This window comes from Oryzias latipes, chromosome 3 (genome assembly GCF_053564925.1).
Source record: "Oryzias latipes strain Hd-rR chromosome 3, Olatipes_Hd-rR_3.1".
NCBI lineage: Eukaryota > Metazoa > Chordata > Actinopteri > Beloniformes > Adrianichthyidae > Oryzias > Oryzias latipes.
The window spans coordinates 25,761,266-25,783,469 of NC_136239.1; the positions used below are offsets into that span (position 1 = coordinate 25,761,266).

The 22,204-nt window shown below is 36.9% G+C and overlaps 2 protein-coding genes across 4 annotated transcripts; both read left to right on the forward strand.

The window, feature by feature from the left end:
• The first annotated feature begins 1,256 nt into the window (after positions 1 to 1,256).
• On the forward strand, positions 1,257 to 22,127 carry def8 (differentially expressed in FDCP 8 homolog). Of its 3 annotated transcripts, XM_078944528.1 has the most exons (13): positions 1,257 to 1,422; positions 1,793 to 1,844; positions 11,815 to 11,937; positions 13,778 to 13,872; positions 13,973 to 14,122; positions 15,786 to 15,927; positions 17,376 to 17,540; positions 17,856 to 17,983; positions 18,830 to 18,943; positions 19,055 to 19,135; positions 20,508 to 20,648; positions 20,753 to 20,862; positions 21,042 to 22,127. In XM_078944528.1, exons 1-13 carry the CDS (start codon positions 1,378 to 1,380, stop codon positions 21,133 to 21,135), a joined length of 1,440 nt encoding a protein of 479 aa, XP_078800654.1. In that variant the 5' UTR covers positions 1,257 to 1,377; the 3' UTR covers positions 21,136 to 22,127. The 3 variants fall into 3 exon arrangements, with proteins under 3 accessions (XP_078800654.1, XP_020570244.1, XP_004067389.1); XM_020714585.3 differs by lacking the exon at positions 1,793 to 1,844 and having other exon boundaries at positions 1,271 to 1,422; XM_004067341.5 differs by lacking the exons at positions 1,257 to 1,422; positions 1,793 to 1,844 and adding an exon at positions 10,795 to 10,950.
• Positions 4,777 to 6,703, forward strand: mc1r (melanocortin 1 receptor). The gene has a single exon (XM_078944530.1). It carries the CDS (start codon positions 5,164 to 5,166, stop codon positions 6,133 to 6,135), a length of 972 nt encoding a protein of 323 aa, XP_078800656.1. The 5' UTR covers positions 4,777 to 5,163; the 3' UTR covers positions 6,136 to 6,703.
• Positions 22,128 to 22,204: the final 77 nt, after the last annotated feature.

The window sequence follows — 22,204 nt, forward strand, 5'->3', positions numbered from 1 at the left end:
AGTTAACCTGTTTTTTGGACCTGGCGTGGGCAGTCCATGCCCTTCAGTTTTTTATTTTATGTTAAAGCAAAAGAGAATGTTGTATTTGTTATGATTCATATTCCCCATAATTCAGTCCAAACCTCAATTTTTGGGATCACAGTTTTTTGTTTTTATTTATAATTTCTGAATTAAAAAAGAATATAAATTTAGAAAAATCATTTTATTATTTAACAATAAGCACATAGCTATGATAAAAAAAAATAGACCTTTCAGTTGACTCTGACTAACCGTAGTTTGCTATAATAAAACAATAAATATTAAATAGTTCTTAAATTTAGCACAACTGTTTGACAGTTTTAATGTAAACATACTGGTATGCAGGAAAAATGCCTCACAATTTAGTTCAATGGTGTAAATTCTGGTTTCAAAAAACCCAACAAAGTATTAGAAAAGCAATCAACACTGAAAGATTCTCAGTCAAATAGAGGACATAAACTCTGGAAATACCACACACCCTTAGTACATTCTGAAGCTGCCATACACTAACTTTGTTCCTCTGAACCACATGATGTGCGATGACTGCTTGGTGGCCAAATGAAGTCGTTGTTCCAGTTCACCTGGAGCTAAAGCTGAGGTTGAAGAGCTTTTCATGTGATCTGTCTGCTGTATGGAAGGTCTTTCACATTCAGACTGAGCCGTGTGTCGACTGAAACCATGCAGAAGTTTTACAACGCTGTGCTGACACTCATGACTTCTTAAGTAAACACATTTCTACCAGAACAGAAAATGGGTTTTTGAATTAAAGAACTTAGCACAAAAAAAAGGCCTGGAGGCAAAGATTTCCCCCCTTTTTTTTATGATTAATTATATGGTTGTTGGGATGCAGCTTTGCAAGATTAATTAAGGAAATAATAGATGCGTCCAAATGTTTTTTAATGATACCCAATGCAAGTTTTCTATACCCAATGTTAAGTTTTCATACCCCCACCCAAATTTGATCATATAAAAAAGGAACTCTTGACACTGAAAATGCAGACTGTAAATCTAAGTCAGTAAATGTGCTTGTTAAAGAAAAAATGAACAATTATTCCCTCTTTGTTCATACTAAACGTTAACACTGTGACTCATACTTTTAACAGGCTTCTTTTAAATCAAAGCTTTTGAGCAACATGTATAGAATAGAATCCCATTTGTGTTCTTGCTGGTAGAATGAGTTTGTTTTTAAAATTAAAACTAAACATTTCCGAAAATATTAAATTGATGCCGTTTAATATGTATTTTTGTTTCATATGGAACATGACAGGACAACATGTCATCTCATGGATCAGGGCTTAAATTAAAAGCAACCTGTAAGAAGCAACAATACAAACTACTTTAGCTGATGTGAGTCCAAAAATGCAGGAAAGGTTAAGAAGCCAAGCTGTTGACACAGACAGAAAGGTGAGTCCAATATTCTGAAATGATGCAAACCACTGGTTTGACTTTGGTGAATGCTTTTTTGTTGTTTATTTTTTATTCCTTTCATGAAGAATATCATATTACATTAAATTAACATATTCAGCACCCTACTTAAGTCCACACATTTGTAAACCCAATAGTACAACATTGAACACATTTTAGGTCAAATTTCAACAGAAGTCCATTTGAAATTCATGTACCCACAGTTCTGTATCACTTCAAGTGAAAACTGTTGAGACTTTGCAGACTTTTTGAACACGCTAAAATTTATATATCTGATAAGTGAAGACTTCTGAAGATTTCTGAATGATACATTTTTGCCCAATTGAAATCTTTTCTTTTTTTCTTTTAGGTTCTCAAACACCTTTTTACACTTTTGACTCTGGTGGGCCCTTCTAACAACAGTAACTATAATCGTTGTTATAGAATTTTTAATTTTTTAGAAACATAAAAACATTAGAGCGTCATGCTGCTGGGTGTTTAATGCAGCCATTCCAGGACTTGTGCTATGTTGCAGATGAGGTTTGTCAAGGACCAACATTGTGCCATGTGCAGTGCGAACAGAAAGTGGATAACTAATAATAATTTACCAAAGCTGTGTTAATTACTCTCTTGTGATACTGTGCCATAAACCGCTGCCCCACATTTCCAACTACAATTGAGCAAACCCATACACCACCATGACCATTAGGAAAGTAGATGAGATCCACGTGCTGCTAATCAGATCCTGCGTTTGACTAATTGATCATCACTGGCAGCGTGGCTCCAGTCTAAGTTTTGGAACAAATGACAAAATCTTCCCCTTTTGTATAGTAAAGGCCAAAGTTAAAATGTTTGGCTGCAATCCACATTGGAAAGTAAACATAACCTTAAATCAACTGTCTAAATCATTTAGCCAAATGCTTGAAGAGCAGTGCACATTCAAATCTTTGCAAACATCATGGAAGGGAAACAGAAGTTTAAGCCACTACTAATGTCTTAAGAGATGCCTGTTGTCCTCCCTTAGCAGAAAGTAGTCTATTTAAGTGTACTACCAGTATACTTGGTCTATGTTTACTTACTATCTATATGTTGTACACATAAAATGTTCCAATTTAGTCTGAAGAAGTGTTCAGTTAGTACTCTACCTCCACTACACAAACGTAGTCTAGTTAGTATTTGCTATATATCTACTCAAGTACACTTTATAAATTAATACTTCAAGTGTATAACTTTTTACTAAGGGATGATGCAAAAGACTTTTTATTATGAAGTACTTGTAATCTTTAGTATTGAGTCTTACAGCATCTACATTGTTTTTACCATTGATAAACTGGACTACTATGTGATAATCTTTTGCTTTGCTAAGTTTTTTGCTTTGACAAACAAAAGTATTATTTAGCTGTGAATTTATTTGCTATATCACTAAAACATCATATAGCCTGTTTTACTTTTTATGTCAGTTTTTCACGGTTCACTACACTTAAATGTAGGTGTTTCTCTCTAAAAACATAGCGCTTATTATGTTGAAACTGTAATTAAATTCTAGAGGGATTGTATTTTATGAAGACCACTGGGTTTATGAAGTCCACTAAGTTAAAAGCTCGAACATTATTTTCTGCTTGGTGTACCTAGCTTTAGGCTAGATGTTTATTTTTAACGTTTTTCATATTTGTATGACTAGAGTGTCAAAAACAATAACAACATTGACAGTGGAGCTTGACCCCAATGGCCTCTGTAATCTGTTGATGAGGTTCAGGCTGTAGGGTAGTGCAGATGTAAACAACAGAAGGCCTATCTTCTTTACAGGATGTCAAAGGAACAAAACTTTAACCTAAATTAGTGTTACACAAGTGTTTGTTGAAAATCGGTTATTGGCGTTCGCATTTTGTGTATGTATGTGTTTCTGTCTGAATGCAGGTCTGTGAATGGATACGTAACTTTGTTAAGATTTGTTCACATCACATAGACATGACTCATCTGTGATATTATGATGCATAAGAGAGGCAAAACTGGAGCCACATGGGGTTCTTTTATCCTTCCATTTTTATTCTTTGGCTTTGAAGAAAGAAATCTAGCTGATTGAATGGCTAATGGGTTTGTAGTTTTGGGTAATTTGTTTTGGTTTATTAAGTTTTGTGGTGGTTTATCATTACAGTAAGTTTAAAGTAGTCTTATTGCATTATATTTACATGATAGAAAATTAAATTATCCACCAATAGTGTCACGTTCATTTAGCCTAGTAAAAGGAGGAAAAGCATAAAGGTGCACCAAAATCATAATGATAAAAAAAAGCCATGTCTGACTTGGCTTTCTTGTAGTTTTAATTTAGGCATGATGTATTTTAATTTGAAAGAAGCTTGTAAATGTTACTATCAAAAGTAAAAATATAACACAACTGATAAATTACTGCAAATCTATCAAATCTACATTTTAAAAATGAATGGCTAAAGGGACCAGCAAACCTAAAGACTATTTTTCTAAATGGTGAAGTGGAATTTGTGGGTTTAACTGGGTTTTGGTCAATAAGAAACAGGAATTTTACCAGTTTTTAAAGTTTTAGTCTTTTGCCTTTTTTGTAGAAAACAAAGCATGGATGTGTTTTCTTTTTTTTTCTCCTGCAGTTCTCTCAAAGTCAGTCACTGTGTTTTCTGGTATTTTCTAAAGTAAAAAAACAATGAACCATGAAATAACGCAGTTGATCCTCTGAATATAAATTGTTCTCACAGTTTTTGACATCAGTTGTTTGAATTAAAACCATTAAAAATATTGTCTCAATGTTTTTTGAAGGAAAGTAAAAGGAAAGTACTAAACTATTCGGAACCTCACCATTTCATATTTTTGTGGCTAGAATAGAATAGAATGACATAATCCCAGTAGGTAAATCTATCAGGAAACAAAATTGTGACTATTGGATTAAGGTTTAACTTCTGGACATGAGAAAAAAGTGAAAACAGCAAAAAGATTTGAAATTGATTGTTGCCAGCTAGAATGACATTTCAGTGTTAACTTTAGATTCATTTTAATCTTTAAAAAAACGTTTTGGGTCTGATCAAATCTGTTGTTAAGTGGATTCCTGCTTATCTAAATGTCCCTTTATTTTTTGGATAGCGTTTAATGTGTATTTCCCAACCAAACCATATTGGAGATTGTGTGTTTGCTCTTTTCTGTTTGTTGACAGAATTGCTCAACAACCTGTAAAGTGAAATCTATCAACTTGGTGAATGAGAGAAAGCAAAGCATGTTGTTGAAGTCACGTTAGATCCCTGTGGAGAACAGCGTCCTCATCTGAGGTCGGAACCAGCTGACGTCAGCTTCAGAGGAGGGATTGACTGAAGTCCCTCAGCATCTGTGTTCACATCCTAACATGTCACAGAGTCTGCAGCTGCAGAGACAGCAGTCCCCTCCTCTCTGCCTGCTTCCAGGTGCTCACACAGCCGCAGTGATCTGACTGATGGGGAACCGCTCTGTTCCCACGGAGCTGCGCTGCTGAAACCAGAGCGCACAGACGCCATCTGGAAGCATGGAGCGACTTTCTTGCGTTTCTTCCACCAACTGACTGCATGGATGAAGTGAAGAGGATTTCTCCACGTGGCCACAGACTCTTTCTGGATCTTGGACGGTCTGTGCCTCTGAGAAGCTACTGATGCTGATCAACTTCTCCAAACTTTTCGAAACCTCGCAGCAGCTGAAGCTCCGGCGGTCAACCTGAAACTTATTTTACTGCCTTAAACGCTCGTGGAAATGGCCAACAGCTCGTTCCACTACCCCTCTATCCTCCATATGGAGTTTACTCCTGTTGTTGACATTGCAGAATACAACGAGACAAACTCAACGGCTGGGGAGCGCAATCTGCTGGGCTGCTTTCAGATCCGCATCCCACAGGAGCTGTTCCTGACTCTGGGACTCATCAGCCTGGTGGAAAACATCCTGGTCATTCTGGCAATAATCAGGAACCGCAACCTGCACTCACCAATGTACTACTTCATCTGCTGCCTCGCCGTGTCCGACATGCTGGTGAGCGTCAGCAACGTGGTGGAAACCATAGTCATGCTCCTGACTGACCACGGCCTGCTGGACGTGCACCCCGGCATGCTGCGGCACCTGGACAACGTCATCGACGTGATGATCTGCAGCTCCGTGGTGTCATCGCTGTCTTTCCTGTGCACCATCGCCGCGGATCGCTACATCACCATCTTTTACGCGCTGCGCTACCACAGCATCATGACCAGCCAGCGCGCCGTCATCATCATCGTCCTGGTGTGGCTGGCCAGCCTCATCTCCAGCATCCTCTTCATCGTGCACGACACCGACCACGCTGTCATCGTGTGCCTCATCACCTTCTTCTTCACCACGCTGGTGTTCAACGCCGTACTCTACCTGCACATGTTCATCCTGGCGCACGTCCACTCCCGGCGCATCACGGCTTTCCACAAGAGCAGGCGCCCGTCCACGAGCATGAAGGGAGCGATCACGCTCACCATCCTGCTCGGGGTTTTCATTATATGTTGGGGCCCTTTCTTCCTACACCTCATCCTCACCCTGGCCTGCCCCACTAGCCCCTTCTGCAACTGTTTCTTCCGAAACTTTAACCTTTTCCTCATTCTGATCATCTGTAACTCGCTCATCGACCCGCTCATTTACGCGTACCGCAGCCAGGAGCTGCGGAAAACCCTGCAGGAGATGCTCATGTGTTCCTTCTGCTTCAGCGTGTGACTGAAAGTAATGCTAGAACTTTTTGGGCCTAAACCGAACCGGGATTGGGTCACATCACTGTGCTTGAACTTGATACAACAGTTTTTCCTCATAAGAACTCCTTAAATGACATTCGGAGAAATGCGTCAGTTTCACTGTAACGTTTTGTGTATTTGTGTGTTATCTTTATCTGTATGCTGTTTTTTTAATAGTAAAAGACTTTTAAAAAGTTTCTGACCTGATTCTAATATTAGGCAAATTATATTTGCTTTAGCTCCAATTTCTTACATATTTTTCACTTTTTCTATAAAAATTGTAGATTACCTGCCTCAACTTTAAGAGCACACCTTCTAAAAACGAAACAAAAAGAAATGTACATCTGTTTATTTCTTTACGTTACGTCCGGCAGCAAAATAATTTAAAATTAACAAAATACATTTGATGTTTTAGTTCTAAGTAAGAGGTGGACGGGCGCACCATTAGTCATAAATAATAAGGGCGTATTTAAAAAGATTTTTAATTGTTGAAGAAAACTGTTGAAATTGTAAAAGAAAAATACAAATAAAGAACTAAATTTCTGTTTTTAAAACAAGAATCCAGAAATATTTTTGACCCATGTTTGTTACTTATCTAAACAGACGAAAAGAAAGAAGAAAAAAAGAAGAAGGGGGGGATAAATTTCCAGTTTTTACTGCATGCTTTTAGTAAGTTTTTTGCAAAATATTTTGCTCCACCTTAATTCAAAGCACCAAATGTGTGATATAAAAACTAAGACAGAAAAAGTGTGATCTTTGTTAGATCTTGAATCAGATTGTTTCTGTGGAGATTAAAAAAATAGATACAAAACCGATTTTAAAAAAGTGAGAAGATTCTCTTTGTTATCTCATATTTGTAAATATTGTCAATAAAATACAGTGCACTACACATGACATTTGCTGCTGAATTAGGAATCTGAACTTTTATTATCAGGTTAACCTATAAACATGTATTTTCTGTCTTACTATTTAAAACCTACAGTTTTCACTTTGTTTTATTTCCAGTAACCTCATGTTTATGTATTTTATCTTTATTGAATTCTTATTATACAAATTCTTCATTGTTTTCATAAGAATGACGATAAACAGCCTTTGATTTAGGCCTAATGAGATTATGGTTATTTGAACATGACATCTTTCCGGGGCTTATGGACAGAAAGAAATACATTTTAGTCTAAATGTACGTTTGGATTACTGGACTTTTCTGCAGCGTTTTTTTTTTTTTATCTGTTATGCCCAAATAAAAAAGGTCAGGGTCTTTTTTTTTTTGATGAGGCTTAAAAAGAGGATTGTTCCTTTCCCTTTGGAAAAAACAGCCAGAATAGTTTCAGCGCACTGCTTTTTAGACTGGTTATCTGATAGTGAAACACATGTGGAAAATTCATCATCACATTCCTGCTGAAAAGACTAAACAGGTTGATTTCAGCCGTTAAAGTTTGTTTGATCTTGTTACCTATCAATATTTATTTAGAACACATGAAAGACATCAAATCACAAATAGCTAAAATAAAATAAAATTAAAAAATGATGTTTCTTGATAGTGGATTGATAACAGCAGGAAGTTTTACCTTTACATCTTATTTCTAAGTTAAATTAGATCCATGTGAGGCTTTTTTTGGGTTATTTTTTTCTTGTATATTCTTCAGTGCATGTTATTACATTGATAATATAACTTCTTAATTTTTAAAGAAACTCTACGTACACATTTTTCTTAAACATACCTCAGAGTGTTGTAAATATTGAGATACTTTGATCTTTGGGTTTTAAATTTTTGTTTGATTACAATTGACTTGTTTTCAGGGTGTGTTTAGCCTTTTATGAAGTGAACCAACTTAATAAAGAACAAATATAGTTATATTTTTAAGTCTTCTATAAGTCAATCTTTGGTTGAGTTTGATAGTAGCCAATAGGTGTGTTCTTCAAGCTGAAGCTTTTACTCTTTCTGCAAAGGAGTTACAAAAACAAACAAAAAATGTTTGCAGTTCTCCTGATATGCCTGCTGCTATGAAAAAAAAAAGAATTTGTAATGTTTTCAGTCACAAAATTGCTATCTTAAAGAAGCATGCTATTTGTGTACATAGGATTTCAATGAAATGTGAAGGTCTGTAAATGATCCTTACAGCTGTGGTACGTTGTGTTTGTGTATTATACATTACTCAGTTGAAAACCGAAGACTTTTTATTTCACTAACAGCTTTGGCACCTTTCTTCCCCCCTATGAAACACACACACGCACACACACACCCGCACATATGTACACACAAAAGGCATCAACTTTTGTCAGCTTTGGTGATGTGTCAGCAATATATTGTAGGTCAATTGTGCAATGTAAGACCTTTTTTTATGCTATAGGCAACACTATTTGCAAGCGCCTGCATTGCTCATGACCTGAAACCCCTGCAGGAAAATCGCAGCAAAGCAGCATAATTATCAATGCATAAATCTCCAATGTCATTTTACTTTAAAAAAATGCAAGCATAAGCTGCATTTATAGAAAAGGTTTGTTTGTTTAATTTGTAAAAGCCTATTTTTGACTAAATTTCCACACCGAAGACTTTGTTAATGTGCACAAAGCAATAAATGTAGTTTAAGGTCACAGAGTTCTTGAGGAACACAAACCAGCCATCACAAGGTGGGACACACTCAGAACATTTATTCATGTTAGCTCAGGCAGGCGCAAATAACAGCACACTCAATTAGTTAGAAATTAGTTGAGCTGGTGTTAACTTTTTGGTCTGACGCAGACCCACACATTTACAGTAATAAAATAAAGTAAAATAAATTCAATTAAACAAAAATGCTTTCGCCTAGATTCAAACCAGGAACATTTGGTGACGTCCTCCCAAAACTGCCATCATACTGCGATTGCTGTTGAAAATAACTGACCACAAACAACTACAATAGATGTACTAATTTCTACTGTAGCATGGAGGCCCGAAGTCCTGGCTGGGTCTCTGGAGTTTGCACATTCTCCTAGTGCATGCTCAGGTTTTCTCTGGGCACTCCAGCTTTCTCCCACAGGAGATTCTAAATTGCTCCTTTGGTGTGAATTTGAGTGTGTGTGGGGTTGTCTGTCACTGTGTGGCTCTACTACGGACTGAAAATCTTTTCAGGGTGTACCCCACCTTTGCTCAACGGTAGCTGGGATAGGCTTCAGCGACCCTAAACCTCTAGATGGGATTGCGCTAGTTTAGAAAATGGATGGAAAATAAACACAGGATTAGGAGTGTGATATTTTTACAATTAGATCATTTAAAATAATTTAATACATTGTTTGGAGTGGATAGGTATGAACAAAAACAATGAAATATAAATATTATGGAACAATATTTCCCTTGATTTTAATCATTCTCATAACTGTAGACTGCTCAATGCAAGTATTTTTCATAATTTTTTCAATGGGTCATGTACATACACAACATATATATTTCAGTATTCCATTTTTTACAGTAATATGTGCCAATAACCCGAAAAACCTGAAGAAATTCAAAAAGGTCTGAGCTGGTAAAACCTCGTTAAATAGTCAGGGAATGTGATTTTACAGAACAACTTTCATTGCTGCCTTTTCATCTAGAAACAATGCAGATGCTACACTGCAATTTTAATGATGTTATGTATAAAGCCAGTCTCATGCTTCCTTAAACAAAAGATCTCTTTATGAAAGTCGTCATCTCTTTCAAAACATGTTTTTTTTCTCTGCATCACACCTAATTGTGTGTTTGCACCCTTTGCAGCTCTAACAGGCGCCCATTTTCTGCATAATGCTTCCTTTGAATCTGTATCTGCCAACACTCTTATCTTGTCTTAGTTACAATTTATTTAAGGCTATTTCAGGAGAGTTAAGTTGTAATGATTTTGTTAAAAGAGTTGTATTTCCATGGGCTGTTGCTCTTTTTTTATAGTGCTCCATGTAATGCTTTAAACTCCAGTGTGATTCCCGCATGATTGCAGTTTAGAAATCAAACAACCAATCTGTTGTAAGTGTTTGTGTTGAAACTACATTTTCTCTGCACAGCTGCGATCTCTGAATAATGTCAAAAAACAGCTATCTTCCTTTTTTGTTACTCAGTTACTGATTAAGATTTTCACACTAAAACGTCCGTCTGTTCATATCAGCTGGTGAAAAGAGAGTTCTCCATCTGCGTCCTGCTGACAGGACTGGCCAAACTATCTGCAAAAGCAAATTTGTGCAAACAAATGTTAATCTAAAAGATACACACACATGTTTATATACCTAGAGAAGAAACATATGCCACAGTCCAAAACAGCGGACAAATCAAGCAGAGCTTTAAGTGCAACACATTGTCCAGACAGAAAAATGCGCATTTATTTTAAAATCTCAAATTTTCTCTCATCTGCAGAGCAGACATAGTGATTCCTCTTGTTTTAGAAACGCTATTATTGTGATTGTTTTAAAGGAAAATCCCCCAAATTTCATTAGAGGAAGTTAAATGTATTTTCAAAATAAAACGATGAAAAGAAACCATTGGAACCTAAATAAATTACTATAATTTAAGATACCACAAGGAAAAAGAAGCAATACATAAAATGATACACCTTAGTTTTATTTTTTGTCGTGAGTTATATTTGTATATACTGTCATTAAATAAATAGATATGAAAGCATTTTTATTTTGAAACTCAACAGGATGCCATTTTTTTCAGTGGCGATTTGACGCTTTGTTATGATGACAGGGACTGAATTGTACTAGAGGACTGACTGTCCGAGTCAAGTGTGTTAGTGGACCATAAAATACATCTAACAACTGCTAGTTCCTATATGGTTAAATGGTGAAAATCGGGGTAAGCTTCAAACGAGACTGCCACGTTGAATTAGCCATAATAAAACAACACACTGGGTTATTGCTGGCTAACGCAAGCTAGCCCGCTAGCATTAGCTAGTTGTTGACATCTTTGTCAGATATGAATGTGTCCTTTCATACCGCTGGCAATGACAGCAAATGTTTGCTATGTTCCACATGATCATTACCTGTTCGCCAAGTGTCATCTGGGTAAATCGATGAGTCAACAGCAGCGCTGTGTTCCTTAATTGATGAGAAGACGTTTCCTATTAGCGCTTAGTTTTTCAAAATTAACATTTTTAACTCTTTAGGTTAAGGCTATGTCTCTTGTCCTAGTCTTCACGATAAGATAAACTATTGTTTAAAAAAACAACTTAGCATAATATTGTACATATTCTGTTATAACTTCTTCAGGACCAGGGCTTTTTCTGCTCCAGGTCAGGTGTTGGATTTGCAAATCGCATTTCTGTCACTAGTTCTTAACATGAATCATATCTAGATAGTGAACTAAAAGTCTCATTTCAGGTATTGGAAATGATCCAAAAGTCCCTTAGTTTATTTTTTCTGTTGCATGGACAGCTACATCTGCTTCTAAAAGTCCTAATAATAAAGGATTTAGGTCAATTGTTACTGAACATTCCTTCGATTCTGAAGAATATTGCATTCAAAGTTGCACTTTTCTTCTAAATTGCTTCTGTTTTAAAAAATATGTTTTTATGACTAATAAGAGATTCCTTTTTTTTTTTTGTAAAAATTAGTAGTCTTACTTGAATGGAAAAATAGCTCTTTTAAATCAAATAAATGTGTTACCCAGCCTTCACGAGAAAGGCAGAAGAAGTGAATTCTCCCACCTTGTCTTCCTCAGATGTAGCCAATGAAATGGAGTACGATGAGAAACTTGCTCTATTTCGCCAAGCTCGCCTCAATCCGTTTGATCGAGGAGAGGATGAAGATCGTCCCCAAGAAGGCAAGACGCCTCTACAACATGGTAAAATTCACTAAAGCATCAACACATTTGGAAATAAAAGCAACTTCTTGACTAAAGTATTTTTATTTTAAAGCATTTTATATATGAAATAATAAAATGTTTGAGAATCGTGGGATAGTTAAACACATACATGTCGTTTTAACATTTTGATGCTCACTGTAGTGTAAATGTTTAGTAAACCATAGTTATCTCTCTCTCTCTCTCTATATATATATATATATATATATATAGAGCATACATATAATTGCTTCTCAATAACATGAATTATTTATTTTTTTGCTGTAGCTTGTTTATGTTTAAGTTCCTTATTTTACTCAATTATTCTTGTATACAATTGAAGTGATTTAAACTTGCATGATATAGGAGAGAAACTATGATGTCATAAACCATCTCAGGGGACTGGCATTGACCGTCCTAAGGTTTACTGAACAGGAAAGGAGAAACGCTGTGGATGAAACAAAGTACACCAGCAGCACTGCATAAGCAGCACTTCCTTTGTTTTAGCACTTTGAGGATCTCTTGGGCGTCTAATGAAAATCAACATTTCACAGCAGGGCAAACACACTGTTAGCTGTGCCAACTCTGCTGTGTTATTCTGGCTTCTGCTCTTCATTTTTATCTTCCTGTTAAAATGTTTTCTCCAGAAGGGATCGCAGGTAAAAACTGTATCTATGTGTCCTTTAACGGTTAGGTTATTTGATATTTTTAGTTTTTCTCAGAACTTAAGTTTGAAGCATTTTTAAGCTGCGGTTTGACTATCAGATGTTAAACATTGTGTTGATTTTTTTATTTCCTACTCAGCTTTAAACTTTCTTACTTTTTATTATTTTTGTTTTATAACCTTTCTTTTTAATTTTCATAATCTCATTTAATAAGTGGATGTTTTAGAGAAGGAATCCAGTTCTAGAAGTGGAGCAACAGTATTTTTCTAGTTTACAGAAAGACATACGAGTGAGTGTGTTAAGAAATACTTTTTTCTATTGTTTGCCATGAAGTCAGCTGGTTACAAACATTATAGAGTGTGACTTGAAGTTTAAAGAATTTTGCACATCTATGTTTGGGCTTATTGAGGACGTGTAAACCTTTTATAGACATTTATATGACATAATCAAGGGTTAGAACAGAAACCTTTATAAACTTTATTCCTCTTATGTATAAATTTGAGATGCCTGATAGAATCTTAAATACAACACAAATGGAGTCTTGTTGTTTCAAACAACTACTTGGAAGGCGAAGCCTTAAGCTTTTCTAAAATTGCTGAACTGCTGATACAGAATCATTATCCACATTAAAGCCATAAGATGAGCTGGAGATTCTGAGCAGCAACAAACAATAATCTGCATCTGTTATAAAGAAAAGGAGGAAAACGAGCAAAATACTAAAACTGATGTCTGGGGGTGGGAGCATCATGCTATGGGGTCACTGTACCTTCGAATCCGGCTGCTGGTGACCTGAGATTATATAAACGTCTTGTTCTGAAAACAAGAATGCAGATTTTCTGTTCAAAATTTGCTCTTTAAAATTGTTACACTTTTCAAAACTAAAAGTAAACCTGCAAACGTCGGGTTGAAACTGTAACTCTTTAAACTGCAAACATTTAAAGAGTTACTAACTTTGAACATAGTCTTAACTATAAAAGCTTTATTGCCACTTCAAAGTTCATTCAGCCAGCTGACTGACAGTCCTTAGCTGGTCTTTGCAATATCAAGTGTCTTGGTGCTTTACTCTTCTTAGGATCTTACATTTCAAAGCTGTTTTGACTGTTTTCTGTCGTTTTACCTTTGTGGAAAAAGCTGTGACTTCATTGCTCATACCGTACCTTTTTATTTTCTTTTGATAGCAACGAGACCTGAGCTGTTTAATGTGACCAGGACTCCCAGCTCAGATCGAACGATGGATCTCGGTCTAGCTGAGGATCACTTCTCAAGGCCTGTGGTAGGTGAAGCATGTCTGTCTATTTGGTTATGTTGGCCCAAATACGTCTGTTTTTTTCTGAAGCAGAATTTCTGTGTTTCTGCTAAACGTTGTGTCGCAGGGTTCTTTCGTTGCATCAGACATCGAGCAGCTGAAACTGGCCATAGAGGAGTGTAAGAAGCTGATCCTGGAGCTGCCGGAGCATTCAGAGCGACAGAAGGACACTGTGGTCAAACTGATTCACCTGCGCCTCAAACTGCAGGAACTCAAGGTGAACATTTCAGGACAAGACGTTGGTCTTACATGTGTGGCAGACTAACTTTTACTTGATGAAATGAGAACCTAAAACTTTGTTTAAGATGTGTGATATTGTCTCTATATTGCTTTATCATACATTTAACGTTTTATTAGAGAACAGAGTAGAATTGACAGAGCCAAGAAAAGATGGCAGTTTAAGCTGAAATCTCCTTCCTATCCCAAAAGTCGTTCACCTGACTGTTACAGGTTTGAGTGTTTTAAAACTCACTGCATTGTATATTGTTGGACTAGAATGCTTTCCAATGTCCTCTTTATATATTTTTTAACGTATAAAGTAAAATAAAAAAACATGCAGGAAAGATGGAAAGTGGCGAAGCTCTTTTTCAAATCGTATTTTTTCATCTGCTCCTGGTTCACAGTGATTTTAATAAAGAAATACTCAGAAATGCAATTTTAAGCTTAATTTTCTTAATATATGTTCTCCATTAACAGAAAAATGCAACAAGGACATGTTAGAAACACTAAAAAGATAGATTTTCATTGAAATGGTTCTTTAAATTCTATTGAAAGGTCTTTAAGAGAGATGGAAGTACAAAATAAAGATTCATCTGTCATAATCTGGGGTTTTTTCATGGCAGGTGTGTGGATCAATAATCACAATGGTTTGATCACAAACAATACAGTAACCCCCTAGGAAAGAACTACTTGTTTATTTACTGAAAGTTAATGTGAACTTCGCTATATTATGTTATTAGAGCTGTGATGATGTGGGATTTTTGATCACCGCGATGATGAACCAGCGGTTAACCACAGCCCCCCCCAAACACAAAATCCCCCCGGCGGCCTGAATACAATTACAACGCAGTATTCTTTATTAACAAATAACAGTAACAACTAACTACTACCTATCCAACTAATGAATTAACTATATAGGTGTTTTAGTATGACTGTGTATGAGTGTCAGCGCGCTGCGTGTGTAGGAGGAAGGAGTGCGCACAAGTGTGTTGGGGTGCGTGTTGATTCTTCTGCAGCGGACCGCTCTGGAGCTGCACGCGAGTTTCACCTGTGCTCTCTGGTACAGACATCTTCTCAGAATATTATATATTGTCCAGTAATAAACGAGACTGCAGACACTTTGTCACCTTTCCGGTAGCCATGAAGCCTGACGCCCATGAAGAACGCGGGGCAGGAGGCTTCGCCTTAATTTATACAGACACGTAACATTGCGCTGCACAAAATAGTTCCCAAACAAAACATGTAGTGATATTCATCGAAATCTAACAGTGCGCGTTCGTGTTTGGTGTTACGGAGTGAAGGAGAACAGTGATAAAAGGTTGCCCCCAGAAACCCTTGAGGTCTGAACACAGGACTGGCAGAAGAATTTAATTATCAGCAAAGATGAATGTGTTTAATGTGTTTATTATAGTTCCAATCACGCACCATATGCAGAACTTAAAAAAAACCCAACAACTTTAAAATAAAAAAAGATGCAGTGATGCGGTTATCATCACACCCCTATGTAAAAACAGCAAAAGTAAATGCAGTTATGAAGCCTTTTTGATTTTCTTTAAAATGCAGACTGCACATTTTATTGAGTTGGTTCTATGTTATTACAGAACTTTTTCAAGATCTTCTTTAACATAAAGCTCTTTTCTTTTGCTTCCTTGACTTTCAAGGATCCTGAAGAAGATGAACCTAATCTGAGAATCCTGCTGGAGCACCGGTTCTCCAAAGAGAAGAGCAAAAGTGTGAAACAGACCTGTGACAAATGTAGCACCATCATCTGGGGTCTGATCCAGACATGGTATACGTGCACAGGTTGGTCAAATGCTCAGATATCAGTGCTGCATCTCACAGTTTGACTCTAAAGGTGCGTCAACACCGGACGCGATTTGCGGGGCAAATTTGCGCCATCCGCCTATCCTTCGGCCGCGCTGCAAATTCTCTGCTCGCCGCCTGTCAAGAAATGTATTCCTTAGCTTGACGCAGTGTGGGAGGAGCTTCCAGCCAATGTTTTTGGGCTGAACGATGGATGGACCAGTGTCTGTGTTTATCTCATTTACAATACATGGAAGACACGGAATGATGTTGAAAGATCAGACTTATTGACCTCTAATTGAACTCTACAAAAACATCGGTAATCAAATCTCCATGTCTGGGTTCATGAGATCATGATTCTCCCAATACCGGGAGCTTCACTCCCGCTCTGAGAGCTGTGTCTGTATGACAGCTGCTTCTGCTGTATTTCTGTGTCTCTGTGACCCACTTTGAAGGCTCACTGTGCGACAGACTGGCGACACGTCCAGGGTGTATCCCGCCTTCGCCCAACAGTGGCCGAGACGCTCTCCGGCAACCCTGCGGCCCCAGCGGGTTAACAAAGTAGATGGAAGTTAGGTTAGTTAGGTTGATCTGAAAACGTCGCGTGCCCAAAGCTGAGTCTCCCTGATTGATAGATGTGAAACGGCGATCTAGCCAAAATTCAAATATTTGAACTCTGGCCTCATCCCCCAAATCGCACCGCGCTGCTCAAATCCTGCTCTTGCCAGACCTTCACGCCGCGCCCGCCGCTCAGATCGCTCCACAGGACCTCAGATTGCATCTGTACCATTGACTTAACATTGAAACTGCCTCTGCTGCGAGAATGCAGCATAAGTGATCTTACAGTTTTTGCTCCTGAATGAAGTCATGGTCGGTGCACACATGGAAGCCGGGACCCTTTAAAAACGTCGTTAACATTAGGACATGTCATTTAACACGGTTCACTCATTTACACAAATTTAATTTTCTCTCACAGTTTGGAATGCGGCCAAAACTTTAACCCTTTTATCGCATTCAACCTTTCAGCTGCAGCCAGGTGCAAAGGAAATTCAGCTCCAAAGGGAGATCACCCATGAATGACAGGTTTTATATGAGGATCTCTCACTGAATCAAAGGACAAGTAAACGGCAAGTTGATGTTCAGATGAGAGAGGGCTCCCACCTCTACCGATGATCGTGTTTAAAAAACACTTTGGCTTATGTGACTCCTAAAAATCTTTCCTAAATAATAAAAAAGGGACTGAGGGGCAATACAGAATCAGCAGGAAGCAAGTAGTCAGAAGAAAGTTGTAACTATAGTAACGAAACGGCCAATACATGATTAGGTCAGAGCTAAAGATAAAATAGGTCAAAGTAAACGATATTAGGATTATTAATTTGAAGTCTGGCTTGCTTTTTAGATTGTCCTTTTTTTTTCAACTTTTCATGCAATTGTCTTTCAAATTTTAGGATGCTATTACCGTTGCCACAGCAAGTGTATGAACCTGATAACAAAACCCTGTGTCAGGTCAAAGGTCAGCCACCAGTCTGAATATGAACTCAGCATCTGTCCAGAAATAGGACTGGATCGCCAAGACTACCGCTGTGCAGAATGTCGCTCGCCTGTTTCACTGAGTGAGTATTTTAGGAAGTTCAGCCATTAAGGGGGGAGATTTTTCATTTTCAAAATGAGTCAGACTTAACAGTTCTCACTCAGAAGCAGAATTTTACACAATTTGTACCATTTTACATTTTATTTTAATAAAACAGACTTTCTGTGGAGAGTTAAGCGAAATCAGTGATTATAGATTTTAAAAGTGAATTTACATCATTTAGAGTCCAACACAGAGTTTAGACATTAAATATTATCCATTGAGGCCATTTTATGAACAAAATGAAAGTTTTGACTGACGTCTGATCCGCTATAATAATCTTCCATTTCAATATCAGGGGGTGTACCAAGCGAAGCCCGACAATGTGACTACACAGGGCAGTACTACTGCAGCACCTGCCACTGGAACGACACAGCTGTCATCCCAGCTCGTGTCATCCACAACTGGGAGTTTGAACCACGCAAGGTAAACATCACAGCAACAGCTTGTTTTGACTTTTGATTAAGATCAGTGCATATTTCCTGGGTTCCTGCATGGTCTTAAAGAGTCTACAATTAACAAATATACAAACCATTCCTTGAATAAGTCCAACAAAGACATTACATTTGGTTCTGTGGGTCTTAGATCATGTTGTTCTAAACCCGTTTGATGTATTGTCTGAGTGTTTTTGTTAAATGTCAAGCCAGATAGAAACCTATGTTGGCTTATTCAGTTCCACATATTCCAACGCTATGATTTGTCTAGAAAGAAGGAACCAACTATGACATGAAATATGTGACCAGAACTTCCTGCTGTTGATCAGCTCAGAAAAGTTCAATTTCTGTTTGTTTTGCACCAGTGGAAGTGTTTACATTTGGTTATTTAAAGACCCAGTCAGATGAAAATAGCGTTTTTTAAATGTTCTTGTAGCATTTTTCTCATGATGGAGGACATATATAAACAGAAACTGTTATCTAGAGAGCAACACAGGTTTTTGGATTTTGCCTAAAAACGGCATAATCCTGATAAAAAGATCACTTTTAAATAAGTGTGTAACAAAAACCTTTAGAAACCCTGATCTTTGGTAGCTTATGCTGTAGAGGAAAGCCCCTTTTTTGTGTTCATGTACTCAAACTAGTGCTGACTTTTGAACTAGAAGTTTCTCATCGTAAAACGTTTTGCAGTAAAATTGCCCAAATCAAAGCTAATTTTTTTAGTTCTACTTTTTAAAATGTATTTTTTAAAACCTCCAGCAATATAGAAATCTGTTTTTTATTGGAATAACCTTGGATATATTAACCATTGTGATTTTCTGGCACATCTTGTTTTCAGGTTTGTCGCTCCTCGATGCGATACCTGACACTGATGATATCGCGGCCTGTGCTCAAGCTGAAGGAAATCAACCCGCTGCTATTTAACTTTGTGGAGGAGCTGGTTGAGATTAGAGTGAGAATCGTTCATATTTTGCAAGTTTCCAAAAACTTGTTAACATTTTATGTAAATAAGAAAAAATCCTAATAGAGACGTGTGACAGAGTTTCTGTGATGTTCTTTACAGAAACTTCGTCAAGATATTCTTTTGATGAAACCCTATTTTATAACTTGCAAAGAGGCGATGGAGGCTCGGCTGCTGCTGCAGGTCAGGAAACCTTTGGATTGTCTACTTATGTTCATGGTCACTGACACAAGAAAACGTTCCAAGAGTCAAAAGCTCCACCTTGTGGTGGCCTTAGGAAGTGATGTAGTTCCTGATGCTATAACCCAGCTTGGTGGGCTGGATTCATCTGACTCAGAGGCCCCTTGGGGGTTGGTTTCCTAAATCAAGTCAGTTTGCAGCTGATTCCTGACAGCCTTTCTGTTCTTAAAATGACATCTCACAGGGGATTTGGCTGTTCAGCAGTAAAATCTTCTTCCAGTTACTTGACCGGCCTTCTGTTTACCCCCATAATATTTTCAACAGTACATTAGATATGTAGGGCTCTTTGCTAGAAGGTTTAAGTAACAGCACACCCGTGTCACCAAGTAGGAGGTGTTTATTTAACTCTTCACACACCAAAATGTAACTTCACCTATTATAAAACAGATAGATAACTTTTCATGTCTGTTGTGCACTGCGGTACCACACAATTACAGTGAAGCACCTGTGTTTTCAGCCATGTTCTACCTGTTTAACACTATGGAGAAATCCATTTACAAATCTGTATTGTCATGCAAACATACTTACAACTACTGACATTATAATCATAACACACAGTTGTGCCTCATGATTATGGTCGAGGTTGTTTAAAAAAAAAGAAATTACCCCAGAGATTGGAAACTCAATCCACACAACTCCCAGCTGTGTTGGAGCTAAAGCAAAACATTAAAAACATCTCTTTAGGATTATCCCTCTTAAAGTCAATCAGAATAACTAGCCAAAATATATAGAATAGAATAGAACAGAATAGAATAGAATAGAATAGAACAGAACAGAACAAAATAGAATAGAATAGAATAGAATAGAATAGAATAGAATAGAATAGAATAGAATAGAATAGAATAGAATAGAATAGAATAGAATAGAATAGAATAAATGAATTTTGAATAGTTGTGTTTTTCGGCTCAATATCTGTAGAATTGATTATAAAAAGAAACAGTTAAAAGTTAAATAAAAAGGAAAAAAATTATCAGGATCGAATTTATGATCTTCAACAGTACAGTGGATTTAGTGTGATATTCAGTTTAAACTACTGACTGTAAGCAAGAGCCAAAAACACAATATTATGTTGTTTCCTAGTTTTGTTGACCCTTTGGAATCCACAATAGAGGTTCTACTATGACAAATCCACTACTAAATATTTTACATTATGTAAATCTATTATAGAATGCAATTTTCTGTACTTATGAAATATTAAATAAAATCCTTTTTTGTTTTTTGTCATCAGAAAACTGTTACTTTTTTATTAAAATCTGTTCTTTTGGTGTGTTAAAAGAATGCTGAAGTGTTTATATTTTGCATTTGTTCTTTCTAGCTTCAGGATCGTCAGCACTTTGTTGAGAACGACGACATGTACTCACTGCAGGATCTAATTGACATCTCTACTGGCAGACTAAGCTGTTCCCTCACTGAGATCCACACCACGTTCGCTAAACACATCAAACTGGACTGTGAGGTGAGATATCTTTAGACAATTGCCCAAAGCAAAGAAAATATGATTTTTGCCCTAAAACGTTTCCTCTGTTTCCTCGTTTTCCTCTACTACAAATGTGTGTGCAGCGCTGTCAGGCCAAAGGATTTGTTTGTGAGCTCTGTAAAGAGGGAGACATCCTGTTCCCTTTTGACAGTCACACCTCAGTTTGTCATGACTGCTCTGCAGTCTTCCACAGGTTTGTTGACCATAAATAATCTCGTTGTTCAATTACATCTAAACATGTTTAGTTTAATCGATTACTATTTAATTTTTGCTCTTCTAACAAATGTTTTTCTAAGCTTTTCCTTTGCAAGATGCTGTTAATAGAGAATTGATAACATTGCCTAAACCTTAATCGTTTTTGTATCATTACAGAGATTGCTACTATGACAATTCCACTACTTGTCCAAAATGCACCCGATTCACTGAACGCAAACAAGATGACATCCCAGAGGAGAAAAAGGCATAATTTTATGTTGCACTTTGCCTCATGAAATAATCAGATTATCCAAACCAGATTCTCATGTTCACTTTTACATTTTACTTTTTTTTTTACTTGTCTGTAGTATGAAGGTACGCGTGGATGTTTGCATTTTGACAATAATGTTTTAATTTCATATTGATTGGATAAAAAACTGAATGTCTCTGCACTTTCTGTGTGAGTGTGTGTGTCCAGTTGTGGAGAGTGACAAACTCAAGAGAAATTCCACACCATAGGTTTTGATCTTGCATGCACAAGTTGCATATTAACTCTTATGATCATATGTATTAATCCGGAAAGCCAACTGTATTAAACCTTGAATTGTAATAACGTAGCAGTTTTTCATATCCAGTCATCCGTTTATAGGTATGTTATGAATGATATGTTGTTGTTTTTTCTGTTGTTCATTTATTTACTGCCTGTTACCCAGTAGGTGCTGAGATAATCTCCCCTGACATTAAACTAGAAATATGAGACAATTAAGTTCTGATTAGATTGACAAGAAATTAATTTGTTCAAGTATGCCATAAGCTTCCAAATTATGGTTAAACTTCAGCAAGTAATGCCAACAAACAGTAAGATTGTGTGTTTTCTTTAAGGTAAAGTTGATTCAGGTTTGTTTACTTTTTAAAAAGTTCCTGTTTTCAAAACTGTGAATTTATTTTTGCCTGATAGCTCGATCTTTTCATTCAGCTTTGTTAAATGCAGTGCTGCAAATAGCTGTTGGTCTTGCATGATGCAAGGTGTTGTATTTAGAGCTGCCATCTGACCGGCTTGAAATGTTGTATATGCTTTATAAACTAGCTATAACACATTTTGTGTGCCTTGTCTTGGAATCTCTATAAATGTATATATAAGAAAAAATTTATAAATGTGGCCCATTATGGCTTTTTTGTTTTTCTGCAGCTTTATTGTAATCTTTACTAATCAATGTGCAAAATTGTTATCAAGTTATTGCATGAATAAAGCAAATAAATCAACAGAGCATCAGTGAAATGTTAAAAATGAAGCACCTTTAAAGCTTTTATCTTGATTTTTTTTTAACTTTATTACAAAC

Coding starts and splice junctions, on each gene's coding strand:
- def8 (XM_078944528.1), top strand. CDS start 1,378: ATGCAGGAAAGGTTAAGAAGCCAAGCTGTTGACACAGACAGAAAG. Junction 1,845..11,814: donor GGTGGGCCCTTCTAACAACA/GTAACTATAATC, acceptor TGTCTTCCTCAG/ATGTAGCCAATGAAATGGAG. Junction 17,984..18,829: donor GGGAGTTTGAACCACGCAAG/GTAAACATCACA, acceptor TCTTGTTTTCAG/GTTTGTCGCTCCTCGATGCG.
- mc1r (XM_078944530.1), top strand. CDS start 5,164: ATGGCCAACAGCTCGTTCCACTACCCCTCTATCCTCCATATGGAGTTT.